This window comes from Protopterus annectens, chromosome 1.part0, assembly GCF_019279795.1.
Source record: "Protopterus annectens isolate FY-2018-M chromosome 1.part0, PAN1.0, whole genome shotgun sequence".
Lineage (NCBI taxonomy): Eukaryota > Metazoa > Chordata > Ceratodontiformes > Protopteridae > Protopterus > Protopterus annectens.
In genome coordinates, this window is record NC_056725.1 from 141,190,580 (window position 1) to 141,209,378 (window position 18,799).

At 39.1% G+C, this 18,799-nt stretch overlaps 1 protein-coding gene across 1 annotated transcript in view; it reads right to left on the reverse strand.

Annotated features, from left to right (window-relative positions):
• ALKBH6 (alkB homolog 6) overlaps positions 1-18,799 on the reverse strand; it is a 501,071-nt gene that overhangs the window by 109,359 nt on the left and 372,913 nt on the right. Inside the window, exons 5-6 of the mRNA XM_044090272.1 lie at positions 15,382-15,533; positions 15,166-15,276 (exon numbers count right to left, since the gene is read on the reverse strand). Coding sequence (XP_043946207.1) covers positions 15,166-15,276; positions 15,382-15,533 — 263 coding nt within the window. The remainder of the gene's footprint in view (positions 1-15,165; positions 15,277-15,381; positions 15,534-18,799) is intronic.

The following is an 18,799-nucleotide window of genomic DNA, read 5'->3' on the forward strand; positions in this document are numbered from 1 at the left end:
GCTTCTACATAATCAACCAGACATTCTCTCTATCTCAGAAACCTGGCTCAAGCCCCATATAAAAGACTCCAAACTAATACCACCTAAGTACCGCATTCTAAGAAATGACAGAACACAAAAAAAGGAGGTAGGGTAGCACTCTTATACTCTGCATCCCTGCTAGTCACCCCCTATACCAAATCCTTCTCCAAATTTGGTAAGGCAGAAATGATACCAGCCCTACTCCACCTAAACAAGCATAAACTCAGATTTATCCTCTCCCTCTATATCCCCCCTGGTGATAATGTCTCATACCCTGAAGACATTCTCTCCTGGGTCTCTTCTAACATCACTCACGAAACAATAATCCTGAGTTATGTTGGCATAAATTGGGCCACAATCCAATCTCCCACTAACTCACTCAACATTAACCTATATAACTTCACACAGCTAATCAATTCCACTACCAGACCCTCAAACAACTCCACTACTGGAAGTACAATAGATTGGATTCTAGTAACCCATCCTCATTATATCTCAGACAGTGGTATTCTCCTAGACCCACTAGCTGACCATTTCCCCACTTTTGCCCACTGTCTCCCTTCTTCTATGCAACTAACTCACACCTATACTTCTTCTCGCTGCTTAAAAAACTTTGATCCTGAAACTTTCATAAACGTACTAAAAAACACCAACTGGAACCCTTTAAAAACCCTTCCCCTAGATAATGCTCTGTCCTACTTTAGCACTACTTTCACAAACCTACTCAACTCCCTTGCCCCCTAAAAACTAAACGCAAAAAAAGTAACCCTGCACCCTGGTTAACTAAAAACACTTTGGTTTCCATGCGACTTCGCGACAAAGAACGGGCGCGATACCAGAAATATAAAACCTCTATTACCCTTACTGAATATAAAATACTACGCAATAAACTAAAAAAACTCATAGCCTCTGACTGCAAATTATACTTCACTACCCTCCAAACTAACCATAATACCAATCCCAAACTATTTTGGAAAGGAATTACAGCTCTCCTTAACCCTGGAAAAACAGAAAACCCTTGCCCAAACCCAGATGCATCTGACATGGACTTAGCAACCCAATTTAACTCCTTTTTCATTGACTCCATCAACAAACATTATCATTCACCAATAACTCCACAGCTCCTCCTCAGCCTGCTCCCACCCCTTCCTCCCCTGACATCCCAAGCTCCCAACTCCACCCTTTCTCCATCAATCCCATATCCATACCTACCATAAAAAATCTCCAAAAATTAAAATCTGGCTCCAATGCCCCTGACGAAATCCCCTCCTACTTCCTAAAAGTAGCTGCTGAAGCAACTGCTCTCCTTGTCGCCATACTAATAAATCGGTCAATCTTAGAATGCCAGGTCCCCCAACTTTTGGAAGAAGACCTTTATTACTCCTCTCCATAAAGGAGGAAATAATAATGACATCCCAAACTTTCGCCCTATCACCATCCTATCCAATATTTCTAAGCTACTTGAAAAGTGTGTCCACCATAGGTTCATAGGTTGGTACTAGGCTATCAGCCCTAGGGCCTATACAAGCCTAGCCATAACAATTCCCTGGCTATTTCTTCCCACACTATTTACTTCCCTGGATCCCTGTCTAGCAGGGCAACTGACATGATCCCCGGGGTGAATTTCCTTTCTCCCATCCAATCATCAAGGTTCCTTTTGAAGAGGGACAGAGAGGCACTCTGCTTGACATGTATGAACAATCTATTCCTGAGTCTGGGGAGTCTCTGCGTCAGGAACCTATCCCTCCAGCATGTTTTGTTTATTGTGATGACAAGGTTTAGATCCCTGGAACATGTGGCTCTGAGTGATAGGGATTTCTTTAAGTGTAGCATGTCCAACAGCTCTGGGTTTGACATGGCCTTGTATGTTAAGCAGAGATCGCCTCTGAGTAGACGATATGCGACAGAGTATAGCTGGAGTTTTTTAAGGCGATCAGCATAGGGCATCTGCTGTAGGCCTGTGATTCTTTTAGTGAGGTATTTCTGCGGCCTTTCCAGTTGTTGCAGATGTCTTGAGAGGTACATACCAAACGGGGCATTGTATTCTATAATGGGTCTAATGAGGGATGAGTACAGTGGGACAATGACCTCCTTTTTTCTGGATGAAAAGCCCTTAATGATGAGGTGTGCCACATAGAAGGATTTCCTGACTGTTGTGGCGATGTGGTTATCGAAGGTGAGACCACTGTCCACCTGTGTCCCTAAGTCTCTTATCACACTTTTGGTGTTTACTGTACTGCCACCTATATGGTAATTCACGGATACATGTTTTTTCCCAAAGGGGATAACTATACATTTCTTGGCATTGAGCTTGAGCCCATGGCTCTGGCACCAAGCATCTGTTTCTGTAAGGCCCTTTTGTAGAGTATCCACATCATTTGGGGATTCAATAATGGCTCCCAGTTTGCAGTCATCTGCGAACTTTGCTAGCCAGAGTGCCTTAGTGTTGGCCTGTACTTCAGACAAGTAGATGCCAAACAAGAGCGGTCCCAGGACTGAACCCTGAGGTACTCCACTTGTCACTTGTCTGGAGCTGGATTTGGAGTCGGCTACTTTTACAGTGTGGGTTCTTTCAGTAAGCCAGTTAGCAACCCATTGGGTGACGTAAGGATTAATGCCCAGTTTAGTAAGTTTATCTATGATTCCAGAGTGGGAGATGGTGTCAAAGGCCTTGGCAAGGTGTAGATAGACTGTGTGGATCACCTTACCCTTGTCTATGGCTCTAGAGACTGATTCGAAGAAGTCAATCAGGTTCATGAGACAAGATCGACCATTCACGAACCCAAACTGGGTGGGGTCCAGTGTTTGAAGGTTGCCAATGTCTTTCTTTATAAGTTCCATGATAATATGCTCCATGGCCTTGCAGATAAGGCTTGTCAGACTGATGGGACGGTAGTTACCGGGATCCAAGGTGGATCCCCCCTTGTGGAGTGGGATAACTGTAGCTGTGCGCCACTCAGTGGGCACGAATCCTGAGGTGAGGCTATGATTAAACATGACACTTAGGTGAGGTGCCAGTTCATTTTGCAGTTCATGTAGTACACAGCCCGGGATGTCATCTGGTCCCATGGATGCTGTATTCTTAGCTTTGGAGAGTGCGTTTTTTATCTGTGTGGCCATTATTACCAGAATTTGGCAATCATCTGGTATTGAGATGGTCCATTTAGGGGTTGAGAGGGGGTGAAGTTGGCACTGAATCGATCTGCCAGGATATTGGCAATATCCTTGGGATCAGTATATTTAATGCCATTCTGTTTTAGTTCAGAGCAGATCTGAGCATTGCCATTTAGATTCTTGACATAGTTATAGAATGCCTTGTGGTTGTCTTTGGAATCGTTGGCAATTTTATTTTCATAACTAGCTTTGGAGGATTTTATGAGGGATCTCAGTTTCTTACTGAGGCTTGTAATGGAGTTTTTTGCATCCAGGGATTTTCCTCTTTTCTGCAACAGTTTCTTCCTTTTGTTGTAAAGTTTGTTTATGGCAGGGGACCATCAGATTGGCTTCCTTTTTTTGGATGAGAGCACCTTGGTTCTATTTGGGATGGCACGATTCATGCATGAGTGGATGTGCTCGTACAGTGCCTTAGTGTAGGATTCAGCAGTTGAACTTTCAGTTCCCATCTACATGGGTGTCATGAAGTTTGTCACTTCTGACTTGAGTAGTATGAAGTTTTTTATGGAGGTTCCCTTACTGGGGAGTGGGGGTGGGATCTGGATGTTAAGGGTGATTAGCTTATGGTCAGACCTGACTAACGAGGGGGTGACCATAGGTGTGGAGCATTGATTTCCCATGTTGGTAATGACCAGGTCTAGAATATTGGACCCCCTGGTGGGACTATGGATTAGTTGATCCAGGGCGTTGGAATTTATGAATTCCAAGAACCGTTGGGCAAGGGTGTTGGTACAGGAGTAGTTTTCCCAGTTAATGGCAGGGTAGTTAAAATCACCCAGTATTAGGGTGTTTGGTTCTATCTTAATATTTTCCAGTATGTTTAGAAAGGTGTAGTGAGAATCTTGGGGTATGGTGGGGGATCTGTAGCAAGCTACAATTTGGATTGCAGTCTTACCTAGTGTTAGTTGCACCTGGAGAATTTCAGACGCATTGTGTTGGGCAACTAGCCTGGTGGTGTGAATATCCTTGGTGAATATTGACACTCCTCCACCTTTAGTGTTTCGGTCATAGTTTGGTGGCCGAAAAGTGTGGTAAGAGTTGTAGCCTGGTATTGCAGGGGTGCTCTCTGGAGCCTTGAACCAGGTCTCAGTCACTGCACAGATATCGATGTTCTCCATTTTAGGAGTGCCTCGAGAGAGTGCATTTTGAGGTTTAGACTTCTAGGATTGAGTAGCATTAGCTTCAGATTTTGCATGCTTGTACCTGTTACGGTGGTGGTTTTGTCCTTTGAACTTTGCCTAAAAAAGGCACTATAGGGGTTGCAAGAGCATTAGCCAGTAACCTGAATCCCAGGGGCGACAAGTGCAGACCATCTCTGGCAAAGCATCGTGGTCTGTCAATCATGTCGTCCCAGGCAGACAGATACTGGATCCCCTTTAAATGACACCAGAAGCTTAGCCAATTGTTGAAGTCAATCATTTTGTCCTTATATTGTGGTATCATTCTGGGTGAAGGCAGGATGCTACTCAGGGCTAGGGTCATACCTGCCTGGGCCACATGATCCGAGAGCTCTTCCATGTCTCTTTTCATGTAGTCCAGGGAGGTACGTCTCAAGTCATTCACTCCAACATGGACAATGACAGAGTCATATTTGTACTTGTTGTGGAGTGACTTGAGTACATGCGTTATGTGGCGGATCCTGGCACCCGACAGGCAGCTGACTGTAATTTTCTCTTTGTTCAACCTAGTGAGAGGGACATCAGTGTACCGGACTATAGAGTCACCTATGACTAAAGTGTTAGGTACATTGTCTTGCCTTAGGGGCTGTTGATGGGTGCCACACTGGTGTTGTGAACTATGTGACACTTTGGTTGTGATTGGTGTTTGTTTGCGTTTCAGCTTCAGAGGTCCTTGTTGCTTGGGCAGGTTACAGTTAAGGGCCTCTGCATATGTGGATTTAGTGTTGCTATGTGTGGGTGTTGGTGGTGTGGGTTTAGAAGGGCTATGTGTTGCTTGAGGTGTAGTGTGGGTGTTAACCTTCTCCTCTTGACTGTCTAGCACAATCTTGGGTGGAGAGAGCTTTGTTTCCATTTTGGCTATGAAAGTGCATCTCTCACAGGTTGTAGTGTTGGGTGGTAGGAGGAGAGGGTTGTCTGTGTACATGAGGTAATTGCTGCATTGCCCCAGTATGCCCAGATTCGCCAGGTGGACAGGAGAAATCACCGGAAGCTGACCCTTGGACATGCCTGGTTTGGTGCTTTTTTTTTTTTTTTGTAAAGTACAGGAGCTGTTTTCCCTTACCTTAGCAAGGTACTTTGCAATTATAGGCTGTTTAGTGCCTACTATTAATTTCTCCTTATTAACAAGGAGAGTTGAGTGCTTGTATCAGTTTAAGGCTTCCTAGTGCTTTCCAGCAGGTATTAGAGAAAGTGCTAGTCACAGGGATGCTTAAAGGTAAGATGAAAAAAAAATGCACACTGCAGTGTGCACTAGAGAAGTTAGATGTGAAAGTAGGTAACTTAAGTTTTACCTGTTTAAAAAGTTAAGGTTTAGTGGAGAGTTACTATTTTTAAAACAGCAAGATGGATTGAAAGGGGTGGTTACTTTTGTATTCTGGTACTATGGAATACAGTAGGATGGCCAATAAATTTAAATTGTTGAAGGAGAGGGATTTAAAAAATGATGATTTTGTGATTACTCACACAAGCCAGTGAAACCAGAGAGGAAATGAGATATATGGTCAACGAGGCAGGCAACTAGAAAGACAGTGGTATTTAACAAGACAACTGTGACTGTGTGGGAGGGTGGGGAAAAAATTCTGCCTGACTCAGAAGAGAGAGAGCTGTGGTCTCTTTTGAAGTTTTAATATGCTGTTAAAGCAGATGCAAGTAAAACACAAGGTAAAGAAAACAAACCACAGTATTCAAAATATAGAAAGGCAATAAATTAATACAAAATACGAAAAATAAAAGCAAACTAACCTTTCCTTCACAGCAAAGTGTAGCAGAGTCTGGATGAGCCTTTCTGGTAAAGCTCTGAAATGTTTTATTTTACCCCTTAAATAGATGGTTTAGTTCCTAGCTCCACCCCTCAGTTAACAAATGATTAACCTTAAGTGACCTCTTCTATCTTATGAATGAGTCCTTAATTGATCAGTTCTAATTTCTGCCTGACTCAGAAGAGAGAGAGCTGTGGTCTCTTTTGAAGTTTTAATATGCTGTTAAAGCAGAATGCAAGTAAAACACAAGGTAAAGAAAACAAACCACAGTATTCAAAATATAGAAAGAGAATAAATTAATACAAAATATAAAAAATAAAAGCAAACTAACCTTTCCTTCACAGCAATGTGTAGCAGAGTCTGGATGAGCCTTTCTGGTAAAGCTCTGAAATGTTTTATTTTACCCCTTAAATAGAAGGTTTAGTTCCTAGCTCCACCCCCTCAGTTAACACATGATTAACCTTAAGTGACCTCTTCTATCTTATGAATGAGTCCTTAATTGATCAGTTCTAATTTCTTCCTGACTCAGAAGAGAGAGAGCTGTGGTCTCTTTTGAAGTTTTAATATGCTGTTAAAGCAGAATGCAAGTAAAACACAAGGTAAAGAAAACAAACCACAGTATTCAAAATATAGAAAGGCAATAAATTAATACAAATTACGAAAAATAAAAGCAAACTAACCTTTCCTTCACAGCAAAGTGTAGCAGAGTCTGGATGAGCCTTTCTGGTAAAGCTCTGAAATGTTTTATTTTACCCCTTAAATAGAAGGTTTAGTTCCTAGCTCCACCCCCTCAGTTAAATGATTAACCTTAAGTGACCTCTTCTACCTTATGAATGAGTCCTTAATTTATCAGTTCTAATTTCTGCCTGACTCAGAAGAGAGAGAGCTGTGGTCTCTTTTGAAGTTTTAATATGCTGTTAAAGCAGAATGCAAGTAAAACACAAGGTAAAGAAAACAAACCACAGTATTCAAAATATAGAAAGGCAATAAATTAATACAAAATACAAAAAATAAAAGCAAACTAACCTTTCCTTCACAGCAAAGTGTAGCAGAGTCTGGATGAGCCTTTCTGGTAAAGCTCTGAAATGTTTTATTTTACCCAATAAATAGAAGGTTTAGTTCCTAGCTCCACCCCCTCAGTTAACAAATGATTAACCTTAAGTGACCTCTTCTATCTTATGAATGCGTCCTTAATTGATCAGTTCTAATTTCTGCCTGACTCAGAAGAGAGAGAGCTGTGGTCTCTTTTGAAGTTTTAATATGCTGTTAAAGCAGAATGCAAGTAAAACACAAGGTAAAGAAAACAAACCACAGTAGTCAAAATATAGAAAGGCAATAAATTAATACAAAATACAAAAAATAAAAGCAAACTAACCTTTCCTTCACAGCAAAGTGTAGCAGAGTCTGGATGAGCCTTTCTGGTAAAGCTCTGAAATGTTTTATTTTACCCCTTAAATAGAAGGTTTAGTTCCTAGCTCAAACCCCTCAGTTAACAAATGATTAACCTTAAGTGACCTCTTCTATGTTATGAATGAGTCCTTAATTGATCAGTTCTAATTTCTGCCTGACTCAGAAGAGAGAGAGAGCTGTGGTCTCTTTTGAAGTTTTAATATGCTGTTAAAGCAGAATGCAAGTAACACACAAGGTAAAGAAAACAAACCACAGTATTCAAAATATAGAAAGGCAATAAATTAATACAAAATACAAAAAATAAAAGCAAACTAACCTTTCCTTCACAGCAAAGTGTAGCAGAGTCTGGATGAGCCTTTCTGGTAAAGCTCTGAAATGTTTTATTTTACCCCTTAAATAGAAGGTTTAGTTCCTAGCTCCACCCCTCAGTTAACAAATGATTAACCTTAAGTGACCTCTTCTATCTTATGAATGAGTCCTTAATTGATCAGTTCTAATTTCTGTCTGACTCAGAAGAGAGAGAGCTGTGGTCTCTTTTGAAGTTTTAATATGCTGTTAAAGCAGAATGCAAGTAAAACACAAGGTAAAGAAAACAAACCACAGTATTCAAAATATAGAAAGAGAATAAATTAATACAAAATATAAAAAATAAAAGCAAACTAACCTTTCCTTCACAGCAATGTGTAGCAGAGTCTGGATGAGCCTTTCTGGTAAAGCTCTGAAATGTTTTATTTTACCCCTTAAATAGAAGGTTTAGTTCCTAGCTCCACCCCCTCAGTTAACAAATGATTAACCTTAAGTGATCTCTTCTATCTTATGAATGAGTCCTTAATTGATCAGTTCTAATTTCTGCCTGACTCAGAAGAGAGAGAGCTGTGGTCTCTTTTGAAGTTTTAATATGCTGTTAAAGCAGAATGCAAGTAAAACACAAGGTAAAGAAAACAAACCACAGTATTCAAAATATAGAAAGGCAATAAATTAATACAAAATACGAAAAATAAAAGCAAACTAACCTTTCCTTCACAGCAAAGTGTAGCAGAGTCTGGATGAGCCTTTCTGGTAAAGCTCTGAAATGTTTTATTTTACCCCTTAAATAGAAGGTTTAGTTCCTAGCTCCACCCCCTCAGTTAAATGATTAACCTTAAGTGACCTCTTCTATCTTATGAATGAGTCCTTAATTTATCAGTTCTAATTTCTGCCTGACTCAGAAGAGAGAGAGCTGTGGTCTCTTTTGAAGTTTTAATATGCTGTTAAAGCAGAATGCAAGTAAAACACAAGGTAAAGAAAACAAACCACAGTATTCAAAATATAGAAAGGCAATAAATTAATACAAAATACAAAAATAAAAGCAAACTAACCTTTCCTTCACAGCAAAGTGTAGCAGAGTCTGGATGAGCCTTTCTGGTAAAGCTCTGAAATGTTTTATTTTACCCCTTAAATAGAAGGTTTAGTTCCTAGCTCCACCCCCTCAGTTAACAAATGATTAACCTTAAGTGACCTCTTCTATCTTATGAATGCGTCCTTAATTGATCAGTTCTAATTTCTGCCTGACTCAGAAGAGAGAGAGCTGTGGTCTCTTTTGAAGTTTTAATATGCTGTTAAAGCAGAATGCAAGTAAAACACAAGGTAAAGAAATCAAACTACAGTATTCAAAATATAGAAAGGCAATAATTTAATACAAAATACAAAAAATGAAAGCAAACTAACTTTTCCTTCACGGCAAAGTGTAGCACAGTCTGGATGAGTCTTTCTGGTAAAGCAACAACTCTTACCTTACCTCATCAATAATCAGCTTCTTACCCCCACACAATATGGCTTTAGACCAGGTCATAGTACCTCCACTGCCCTCCTCTCCTTCCTAGAAACAGTCAACAAAGCCTGCGACTCTGGCCTCTTCATATCCACTCTCTTCCTTGACCTCTCTAAGGCATTTGACACCATTTCCTACAACCTGCTTCTGACCAAACTCTCCAAACGTAACCTATCCCCTTCCTCTACCCAGTGGTTCTCAAGCTATCTCACAAACAGGCAACAAGCAGTTAAATGGAAACAAGCTACCTCTCCCTTTCTCAACACATCTACAGGTGTCTCCCAAGGTTCCATTCTAGGCCACTATTATTCAACATATTCATAAATGATTTCTTCCAAGCCATTCCTAACTCCAGTCTCATCCAATTTGCTGCTGATTCTACTATAATCTGCTCCTCCCCTTCCATCACAACTCTCAACAATCTGACACAAGCCGCCTTCTCTTCAATTGAACAGTGGATGCTAGACAACCACCTAGTCCTTAATGCAACTAAAACAAAACTTATGCTATTCAATGCCTCCAAAACCTCTTCCCTAGACAAACAATTCTTCGTAATTACCAGCAAAAATAATACCCCCTAGAACTAGTCTCTGACACAAAACTACTAGGAATTATGATCGATGATCAACTAAAATTTGACAAGCATCTACAGCAAATATAGAAAAAAATCATAAAAATTAGGTATGCTTTACCGTCACAGTCGTTTTATCTCTCCCACCACCAGGATTACATTAGCTAATACATACATCATCCCATCCCTTTTATATGGTGCATGTATCTTAACCAGCCTGAAATCTTCCCTCAAAATAAAACTCCCATCTTGTTATAACAAAATATCCAAATTTGCAGCAGGTCATAGAGCCTCTTCCCACCGATGTAATTCCCTTCACCAACTAAGTTGGTTGGAGTTACCAAACTTCCTCACATATACCCAGCTTATCCAAGCACACAAACTCATACATAACCCATCTCTTTGCCCCTCCCTAGCAAATACCTTTGAAATGCACAAGCCAGATAGACTCCTAAGGTCCAGTTCCCAAAACTTAATTAAATTGCATAAACCAAAACGTCCAGCTAGAAATGACCTGATGTCCTTCTCTCCTGCACGCCTCTGGAACTCTCTCCCTTCTCTTATCCGCACCACCAGCAGTCTCTCCTTGTTTAAAACCTTACCGAACTCGCACCTTACTTCACAATGGAAATGCTCTTGCTCCCATCCAACCTAATTCTGCCCACACTTTCTTCCTAACTTTCCAAGCTTATTTGCTGCCTATCACTGCCTCCTAAACCAGTGTGATGTATTCGACCAATAACTAAAAAGTTACCTCATTGTAACTGCCAAAAAAAAAAAAAATTACTATTTACTGAATTAACCTGACCTGATGTAATTTTGCAAATGAAAATCTTTTTATTTCTGTATTAGGTAACAATTACTTGAAATGTGTGATATGGATTTGTACTTTTTCTGAACTATTTATGTAACATTTATTTGAAATGTATACTATGGATTTATGCTTTTTTTCCCCACACTATGTACCTGTATTTTTCTGGAGCTTTTCTCCCCAGGTCTCCATTGAAAATGGGCTCCTTGTAGCCCAATGGACTATCCTGGAAAACAAACTGCAAATAAATAAATTAAAACAGTTGTTGGTTGATTTTCAAAATATGAAATTAAATGAAAGATCAGAGACAGTGTTCTTTAGTCAGATAGAAAAATTATAACTAATCAGTTAAGAGTTTGTAAATGCTGGATTTCTGTCGTACAGTATTGATTTTATTTTCCTAGTGATTCCGTTCTGTTTGTTTATTGGAAATTACCGTTTTATATGTTTAATCATTTTGCTCATTATTAAATATTTTTATTAACTTACTTTGTGGCTGGTCAGTTAGTGTTTTCTTTAGTGATTTGAGAGTGCTTGTACCTGCTTTGATAATTCCTGGGGCCACTCAGAAAGCCCAACTCCTTTAGGTCATTTGTTATCATTTGTTTTAATATCTAATTTTCATAACTGGACACCCCTTTAAAAGGGCATGAAGGCTCTCTAATTGGTGGAAGCGTTTTACCATATTATTTTTGGGGAAGGGGCACAGCTGTTAATCTGTGTCAGGCTTTCCCAGAAGTGTTTGGATGTGTGAGATTTAATTTATTTAAGAGTAAGTGTATCAGAGGTCTTAAACTGGGACACACTGTTCTGAGGTATGTAATAAGGAGTCACATTAGAAGTGGACAGAAGTACACTATCCAGTCCCAGGTTATACAGCATGTTCCTTAGGGGAAATTGTGAAATTTTACTCCTGTTTAAGTGACTGTCTCACACTGGAGTCAGTAGTGAGGATTGAAACTCCTTAGTTACTGATCCAGGATAGTAAGGGACGTCACACTACTGTTGGCAGTCCAGTGGGGTATTGTCTGGATGTCATATTGATGTGCTAGGGAAGCATAGCAATTGTCTTATGTTTACTGACTGCTCACTGCTTTTTGCTAATGAGATGTAAATATTTAAGAAGAAACATGGAGGCAAACCTCTTGCATCAGCCCACTATCACTAGGCAGCATACCTCTGCAATATCACATCAGTCACAACATAAGACTAAACCTACAACTGATACTGTAGCTATAAAGAAAAATGTGCCCAAATTCCCTAAAATAGACTGTAAAAGATCTCAGCCTTGAACACACCAAACAACATCTACTCAATCTTCCACTCCCACAAACTGCAACTCTAAACAGATAATACAAAACTCACCAGGAAACTAGTCCTGTAAGTCTGATGTCGCACAGGGAAATTTCTTAGTCATTAGCTACCCTACAGTGAGGCATACAGACTCCACACTCACCTGACTAGACAAAAAGACGTGACTGTAAGCTGCTTGTCTGGAGACAAGATCCATGATGTTGCAATGGCACTAAGGGTCTCTTAAGCCAGACAAATGTCCATAACCTAGTGGTGGTCCATGTGGGGGTAGATGACCTGAGGTGCTCCATCCAGAAGGACAAGCAGACAGACATGATGGAGCTCCCTATGTATATGTACATGTACTACAAGCAGGAAAAACACTGGTCTTAAGAAGCGTCTTGCCTTCACCAAGAATAATACCTACATACCAAGACAAGATAATTGGCTTTAACAATTGACTAAGTAGTTGGTGTCACTCTTAGGAGAGCCACTATGTGTCAGCCAGAGATGAGAGGGTAGATAAGCCTTCCTGTTTCACCAGGGATGACTTACATCATTTTGTGCAATTTTTGCTGCCCATATAGTACCTTTTTTAGGCAGTCTCTCCCTACTGTACATATCCTACATAGCAAAGTCAAACTCAAATTCGTACAATATCATGATGGCACTACTGAATGTTAGGAGTCTTGACAAAAAGATACCAGAATGTGAGGCCCTCCTGCAACCTCAACACATTCTTGTGTAGTTGATGAGACATGGTTTTAATGTAATAACAGCACTCCCTCTGTATTGGGGTTTAGTGCCTATCATGCCTTTAAACCTTTTGGTAACTGTGATGGAATATCTGTATTTGTCAGAAACACTATTAACTCACTTCTAATTATGCACAATGCTATCATGGAGTGCCTGAAGATCCAAATTGTTGTTAAGAAATCTATTATTTCACTGCCAGGTACAGATCTCCATCAATGCCCCCTAAAAGATCATGGACATTATACTAATACCATTGTGGGGTTAAATATCAAACCAAATGCCTTCTTACTTGTTTGTCTTTTTGGCTTTTCCTGGTTAGGGGTCGCCACAGTGGAACTCCGGTCCGCTAATGCTCGGCAGTTGATTTTTATGGTGCCGAGTTGCCAGTCCGACACCCAACCTTCAGTGAAGGCACGCCCATTCACGCATGTCTTTCGGAGGCCACTCGACCATGGGGAGGACATGCAGACTCCACACACAAGGCACTCCAGCCGAGAATCGAACAGGAGAACCTCTTGCTGTGAGGTAACAACGCTAGCACTGTACCAGTGGCACACTTACACCTCTATAATGTATATGCTCAGCATTTCCTACATTTTTTAATATCAATATATTGGAGCAAATTATAGAGGCTCTAATATCCTTGATCTAGTCTTCATCAACTTAGTCCCTGTCTGTAGCCTACCAAACATCTCTGAATTCCTGGTTAAATCTGACCACAAATCAGTTACCTTTTCTCTCAGGGTTACTCATACCATCCCACCACTAAATGAAACCAACTGTAAGCATTTCCCTAATGTAAACCTACTACACCTTTAGAAGACCTGCACAAAATTCCCAACAACCCCCGATAAATGGACCCAACTGAAAGGACTGCCACATCTACGTCCAAGTTTCACCCAGCATCTAAAGAGCTGCATAGAAAGTCTGTACCCATCCACCCTAAATATAATGGCAAACTCAGGAATAAAACTCTCTAGTAGAACTCTCATATTAATATCCTGTACAACAAAAGAAGGAAAATAACATAAAGTTGTAAACAATTTCCATCCCCCCTACCTCAAGGGCACACTAACACATGCCAGCAAAGAAATTAAGAGCACTATTAGCAAATGTAAAGCAGATTACAAACTACAGATCTTTCTTTGGTCATGTCGGTAAATTAGGGACTTATGTTTAACAATGCACTGAGCTGATCCATAATGATATCACACATTACAATTCCAAGGACACAGACAATACATTAGCAGGAAAATTAAGGGTTAACATTACCCTACCTATGCACACTGTTGCACCCACTAACCCTGCAAATTTAGCTTCCTCAGTAATCACCTTGGAAAAAGTTCTAGAATCCCTGCCAAAGGTTAAAATTAATATTTCTCTGGGATTAGACAACATACCAGGCTGCATTCGCATCAGTGCCAAATATGTACTATCCAAGCCTCTACTGTTCAAACGTAGCCTGTCTACATGATATATCCTTGATGTCTGGAAAACAGCCAGTATAACACCTCTTTAAAAGGGTGGCCCCTCTACAGACCTAGTTAATTATGGGCCCATCAGCCTCACCAGCCTTATATGCAAAGCCATGTAATGTATCATAGAACAACTCATTTATGCAGACATAGGCAACTTAATTCATCTACACTTTATACGGTCCAGTTTTGTAAAGAGCCAGCCCTTGTCTCCTGTGACTAGTAAACTTCTTTGAAAGGGTTACAGAGGATGTGGACAGTGGTCACTCTGTGTAAGCTGATTATCTTGACTTGGCCAAGTCTTTTGACACTATCCCCATGCTGGTGTTATTGATATGATAGACAGACAATGTAAACTCCTACATTTTCCACTGGGTTGTACATTTTTTATGACAGTTTAATCTTAGAAAATGGATTAATTTCCAATAGATCAGCAAACTGAAAAACTGTCTAAAGGAAATGACTAAATGAACATTTTATCAATTTAGAGAAAAGAAAGCAAACTATTCTGGCTCCACAAACCACCACTTATCTGACAGTGCTCCTAAAGTTTTTTTTATGAAACTCATTTCAATGAAGAACATTAAACTGCAACAGAATCAATAAGAAGAAAAGTTAATTTCAAAGATGAACAAATCTGTAAATCATCAGACTCATCATACAGCAGCAACAATAGATATTAAGTATGTATAAAAACAGCACATTACCGTAGCAGTTCGACTAACATTTGAAGACTAAAGGACAAAGTAAGATGCAAGAATGCAGTGTTATGAGCTACTATGGGCAATACTTTTTATGAATGAGCTAAAAAGAAGCTTAGTATGGAGAAAACTTCAGCTGTTCTGCTGACCCACACAGACATTAAAATCGAAAACAAAGTATAATGTTGTCACAAAGTAAACAAACCTCCTCTTCCTGGTCTCCCCTCCTGACTGGATGGTAAAAGTCTAGCAAGGTGTGGGATCCAAGGCTTATAGTGGTTACAGTCGGAAAATAGAGAGGCCCATCTTCATGAGGCTTAAATAAGCAAAAAACAGTAGTTTATTAAATAAATCAGTTAAATAATCACATATTTTGTTGCTCAATACTAAACAATTATCTATAAACCCCCTGGAGCATTACCATTATGCCTTCCCTAGGATTGTACTCATTCACTAACACGTGGTTGGCTATTGTCCCATCAAATACTCCATATGAAGAAATTTTCTCAGCATACTTCTTCAACCACCCTGGAAGACTTTCTGCAAGCATGCCTCTAGGATGAGGCAGTCCACCTTCAACAGAAGAGAAGGAGAAAAATAAGAAATCTGGCACGTGACAAACAAAAAGTTACAAAAACAATTTTCTGATACACATTTGGTTTTCATTCATAGCTGGTGGGATAACAACTACTTCCAATAAGGCAATCATTCACAGTTGCGATTACTCTAATGCAATTTCTTTCTCACAATAAACACTTGATTTATTTTAACCACAAACGAAACCTAATTATACTTTCACATTGCTATTACTATGTAGCTCTCTCAGGTATACAGATGCCTGTTTTTACACATGATCTCACAGTTCTCAACAATAGGCAAACACTGAAAATATGGGATGCCCCTGTATCAGCTAATCACTGAGAAAACCCCTCTGCAATGGGAAACAACTGGAATTTACTCATTTGAGGAACAACTTTGAACACTGGGTAATGGTTTAGATTTCCTGTTCTGATGACTATCTGTTTGAAAATATTCCTACATTTTCCATCTCCTCATTCTGTGGTACATTTTTCTCCAGACAGCAAATACTACGTCACATACCAGATTTAGGAGGGCATGTCTAGCATCAAGCTACACCATTTTGACCTCAATTAAACTGTACAGCACACATGTAAAGACATAAATAATATAGGATAGAAAAAGAAAAACTTGTCAACCTTATCAGCACATCTATCTACAAAAGCATATAAGCATATGTATGGCAGGAGGGTGATCAATATCCACAGAAGAAGACTCTCAAGAAGGTTGTCTGATATGGTGTGTATTCAAGGAACATGTTGCACCACCAAGCTGAATTAGTCTGAATCTTGCCATAAGTGATTAGGAATGTTAAGATTCTGTTTGATATAAAACAGAAAAATGAATGCCCAGTACAAACTGCATCAAAGAAAGAAATCGAAGACAACCATGCACACATCTTTTATTGTTTAAAAGTAGTTAAGCGCTTTTGTCCATATCATCATCAGTTGTCTTCATCAGAACTAAAACACTTCTATGAAAAATCAACTAAATACACAAGTCTCAATCACATGCTAAATTGAATCATCCAATGAGAGACAAATCAGTGTAAACACCTATGCAAAAAGAAATTATTTTCTACCTAATTAATAATTACGAAAACTATTTAAATAAATATTTAAATAGTAATTAGTTTTGTATTTACAACTGTCTAAAACAAGTAAAATGTGCGTAAAAATAAATACACAATGTGACTGACTGTATTAAATACATTAAAAAGTTGTTGAGTAATCCTATTCTAATAACTTTCAAAGTACTACCAAAAGAAACATTAATAGCTAATATAAAAAATGTAATACATAGTAAACAATTTTTCATTTATAATTTATAATGGTACTTGCGTATTATCGCAACCACATTTTCGCGGTTGCGAATCTCGCATCATTGAATCCAGATGAGCGCATGAAACACTGTAAAATGTTGTTCAGACAGACTCCTCATTGCTGGTAAAAAAACTGTGGACTACCTTCAGGGACTGCAAAACTTTCCAAATTCCTCTTCCGGTTAGCCGTGCATTATAGACACGCTTGAATTGCCATCCATGCTCTCTTATTGATGAATGGAAAATGTGAACCGTCACGAACAAGAAAAACGCACGCACAGGCAGGGTTTTTTTTTTGGAAAGTAATACTTTCTTTAAAAAAATGTAAACATACTGTATGCACAATAACCATTGCGATGTGAAAAATCAGGGATAGTAATGCTTGTAAAAAGTCAGGGTTGATGATGTTGATAGGCAACTATGGGATCCTGATTACACATAGTAAGAACAGTAAAGAAAACATGTTACTGGCTGATGAAGCGCTTCTTCTTGTCATTTGTAGAATGCGGGAGGTTTTTAATTTGGACCTGAACATATGTTAACAAATTGTTAAAAAAAAAAAGTGAAGTAAAACCATTATTCCTGTGGCTGTGCCTTTCTATATGGGGGAAAGTGGTTAGCAATTGCAGACAGTAAGACAGCAGCCCTGACAGTTGAAGTGTGTATGTACTTTACTACCAGCTACATGACATGCTGGCGGCAAAGTGCATACGAAACAGCAACATTAACATTATCATTTTTTAATGATAACCCTGCCCAAAACAACCTTCCTTGTGCAAGGAAACCCATTGTCTGACACTGTGACACCATTAACATTTAGATGTAAACATCAGGAAGCAACCATTATTATCGCAAAAAATATGGTTGCGATAATACGTAAGTACCTTTATAATTTAGCAGCCCTAAATTTCAGGATGCTACTGATGGAAATGTCATTCAAACCAAGGACAGAAAAAAAAAACTTTTTAATACATTCAATCACATCATGTATTTATTTTTACACACATTTTACTTTTTTTATTCATTTTAGACAGTTATAAATACACTAATTACTATTTAAATAAATATTTTTGTAATGATTAATTAGACAGTAAATAACTTCTTTTTACATATGTGTTTTTAATTGTGAATTTATTTGGTAAACACTGACTTGTCTCTCACTGGATGATTCAATTTAACAAGTGATTGAGACTTGTGTATTTAGATGATTTTTCATAGAAGTCTTTTAGTTCTGATTAAGTCCAACTGATAATGATATGGAGGGAAGCGTTTTACTATTTTTAAATAATGAAAGACGTGCAGAAGTGTCTTTGATTTCTTTTTTTGCTGCAGTTTGTACTGGGCATTCATTTTTCTGTTTTACTAGTTGTTGATTTGCCCAACTGCTGTTTCGTTTGGTTTATTCAGTCTGATATAACTGACTTGGGTTTGAGGCCTTATTTAATATTTCCTGTGGGGCTTTTATCAGGATTATTTATTTATTTTGCTACAAGTTTGACTTTTTTTCTGAATTTAGTGATTTTTAAATAGAAGTTATGTACTTACCATAACGTTCCATGTGAGTTGTTTATCCCACCTTTATTCTCACTGATGGGTTGGGAGCCGATCCTCGGCTCCGACACGGCTGTTAGCAAGCTCAAGGTTTGCCAGTAGCTCTAGACCAAGCCCCTTATCCCACAATGCACTGCTGGAATTACCTCAGATCTTGTTTGCAGCGAATAACAGTATATACATATATACAACATATACATACCCTCTTATATATACATACACAGAACACTTCCCAAAGGGGAAGAAGAAATATTGAATAACCAGGATGGTACTAGCCTCTAAGTCAACAGTCAGCCAGGAGGGGGAAGGAGGGAGGGAAGTGAGAATAAAGGTGAGATAAACAACTCACATGGAACGTTATGGTAAGTACATAACTTCTTTATGTGAA